The sequence below is a fragment of the Cryptomeria japonica genome, chromosome 9 (genome assembly GCF_030272615.1).
Source record: "Cryptomeria japonica chromosome 9, Sugi_1.0, whole genome shotgun sequence".
Taxonomy (NCBI): Eukaryota; Viridiplantae; Streptophyta; class Pinopsida; order Cupressales; family Cupressaceae; genus Cryptomeria; species Cryptomeria japonica.
In genome coordinates, this window is record NC_081413.1 from 37065282 (window position 1) to 37068391 (window position 3110).

General features: G+C 31.9%; 1 protein-coding gene across 1 annotated transcript; it reads left to right on the forward strand.

Moving 5' to 3' along the window:
* Positions 1-1047: 1047 nt before the first annotated feature.
* Positions 1048-1819, forward strand: LOC131045269 (LOB domain-containing protein 11). The gene is made up of 2 exons (XM_057978820.2): positions 1048-1200; positions 1499-1819. Exons 1-2 carry the CDS (start codon positions 1048-1050, stop codon positions 1817-1819), a joined length of 474 nt encoding a protein of 157 aa, XP_057834803.2.
* The last annotated feature ends 1291 nt before the right edge of the window (positions 1820-3110 follow it).

Consider the following 3110-nt stretch of genomic DNA (forward strand, 5'->3'; position numbering starts at 1 on the left):
TGCATGCACACTTGCCACTTGCTCATATACTTTTCAAGTGAGCTACAAGTGTTGCATGCTTGGAGAGTTAGCCAATGGTTGTGTCCAACCATCTCACCTTCTTCTCCTTGCCTACTTATGCAAAGATTTGTTCTCATGATCATTAAGCAATCTTAATACACGAGATTGATTTCATTAATTTGTGCTTGTTGTTTATTTGTTAAATTCTGGAAATCATTTCACAAATACTATTCAAATTGATTATGAACATTAAGAAAATATTGCCAATGAAAAAAATAAAAATATAGATATCAATCTTTACTGAAATTTAGTCTTTTTTTTAAACCAAAAAGACCTTTTAACCTTTGATAATAAATTACCATTAACATAAAAAATTGATAGATGAAAATATTTAAAGATTATATTCAAAGATAAGATTTGCTATTTATTATTTCTATTCATGGACATATTAAAGTCTACTCATTTTTTCATAGTATTTAATATATGTTTAACGTCGTATTTTGATTCGAAGTAACCACACGAGTGCCAAAGCTAATGCTTATCGTTTCACTATTTCTAGAAGAGACGACGCTGTGAAAGCAACCTTAATCAGCTCATATACCATATAGATAAAGAAACCTAAATCATGACGCTGCAACGCAGCACATGTTAAAATCTTGGGTATTCAAATCCCAGTAATATACTGCAATGTTTTTCATGTTTAAGGAGGGACTACTGTCAAATGTTGTATACGGCGGATCAGCAATGACAATTCCGGTCAAAAGTGTCATACATTTTATGGGAGCCAACCCTAATAATATACAATTATTTTAATAGATCTTGACTTTCAAATTTTGGATCTTGTAGGGTGAGATTTGATAAAAAATAATATTTTACTCGGTAGGTTTTTTCTTTTTAAAGAGAGCTATCAAGAGCGCAGAATAAAAAAAGGTGAAAAAGGACTCCAATGTTACGTGCTTTAATTAATTACTTCACTGGCCAGTTTTCAGGTAAGAACTCTTAATAAATAGACCAGGGAAGCGATCTCTGGGCATGTCAAAGGGAGAGATGGCCCCCAAAGCCTGCGCAGCTTGTCGATTACAACGCAAAAAATGCTCAGATGAATGTTTGATGGCTCCTTATTTTCCTTCGGACGATCTGCATAGGTTTTCCATAGTGCAGAAAGTGTACGGATGCAATCATATTGTCAAAATGCTCAAGGTAATGAAACCGAATCTAATTTCTAGGGTTTTAGACATTAGATTGAATCAATTTTATTAGTTTTAATTCTCTTGATTTTGTATTCTTTCTGCAGAATGTTTGGTTTATATATTACCTGAAATAGTATAGGGTTGGCCCCCAAAGTCTATTTCTGTTTCGAATCTACAAAAAATTTAGGTTTAAAGGATCGAAGAAACTATATAAGTTTCTTTCACAGGCGCAAACAACTAATCTTAATGACTTTTCATTGCCTAGTTGTATAATGAAATTCCGTGTTTTGATGTGGTATTGTTAATAGGATGTTCAAGCTGAGCAAAGAGTAGATTTTGTAAATAGTTTGGTATATGAAGCAAAGGCCAGAATGGCGGACCCTGTTTATGGGTGTGCAAGAGCAACCCATCAACTGCAGAAGCGAATTAATGACCTGGAATCTCAGTTGGCAGACAAGCAAGCAGAGCTCTTGGGTATGCGTTTGGCACATGAGAAGCTTATTTCCCTTCTCACCGTTGGATCTCTTGATGCTGAACATGTTTTATGTTCTACGTCACAACTAAACGAATGTGTAATGTATGATGAGGAGGATCCAATGGTGTTGTGGGAACCGCTATGGGAAGTATAAATTTAAGAGAAAAGTATACTGAAATTCATTTCATGGAGGTTGCAGTGTAGCACTCATAACTGTTACGAAAAATTCTTTAATTCTACCTTAAAAGCTGGGCAATTTTCTTAAATTCCTTGTTATGTCGCTTATGCACAAGGCCGTGTCATAGGGAACGGCACTATATTCACTTTTTCAACAAATTATTTTATATTCAAACGTGGAATATTAGTTTCTCCGAAATAATATGAAAATTTGTGATCCAGCATTTCCTAATTCAGAGATGTAAGACATATATCTAGCATATTTTGGAAGTTTCTTTCAATTAAACAAAATTTAGAAATTTAACACCTTCTACCAAAATTTAACTATATGAGTCAGATTTAAAATATCAGGGTCTCTTTTAGAGATTAGATGTATTTGTTAAATGTCTTATATAGATTTTTCAAGAACTTAAGTGGTTGGAGCTATTGATACTTTACATTTGTTTTCACTTAAATTTGACTTCAAACGGTATCAAGCCCAAATTAACTCTCATTGTTTAAATACTTCTTTATACAAGGCTTTCATGAGAACATCAGGAAACTATTCCTTTGATCTAGAAAATGTAACCTTACTTTTCTAATGAAACACATAATTCTTTTATAAGGTGATAACATAATTATAATCACACAAAATTTTGTTGCGACCACCCAATTCTTAAATTTTAGTAACTATAAGACCACCTTCTTACCTTGAACACACCTATCTACTATTTTGTCATAAGTTTAAATGATAAGAATTCTAAGACATTTATTTTAGGCTTATTCCCTATGGTCTTGTTTTGTTTTATTGACTTAAGCTCGTGCTTATTTGTTTCATGCCTTCAATGATCATCATAGTGTTTGTGTATACAACTCGTATTCATCTAGAATTACCTATTTGTTGATGAGATGTCTAGCTCACAATCTATCACATCTCAAGATACTTATAAATGTTAAAGGGAAAGGATTCTCCATGCTTAAGAATTTTATGGAATTAATTTAATATGCGTGTTTGGGGTTCCAAATTTGAAGTCATAAAATTAGAATTTTGTGTATACTCATGCTTCCCATAGACTATTGCATCTAGCAATTTAATCATGCCATCTTCATGCTTCTCTTGAGATAAAATTTTACATGTAGATATATGTTTTGTAATGTATTACAAATAATTATAATAATAATTAACTTTTAAGAAAGATATCTTCATAAATATTTCGTAAGAATATAAATTATCATATGATTGTATACACATAAAAATGGCTATGAGAAATTAAATAAATATTTAATAA

Excerpts from the sequence above, each read along its gene's own strand:
- LOC131045269 (XM_057978820.2), top strand. The coding sequence starts at position 1,048 with ATGGCCCCCAAAGCCTGCGCAGCTTGTCGATTACAACGCAAAAAATGC. Across the intron at positions 1,201-1,498 it reads ATATTGTCAAAATGCTCAAG|GATGTTCAAGCTGAGCAAAG; the intron begins GTAATGAAACCG and ends TATTGTTAATAG.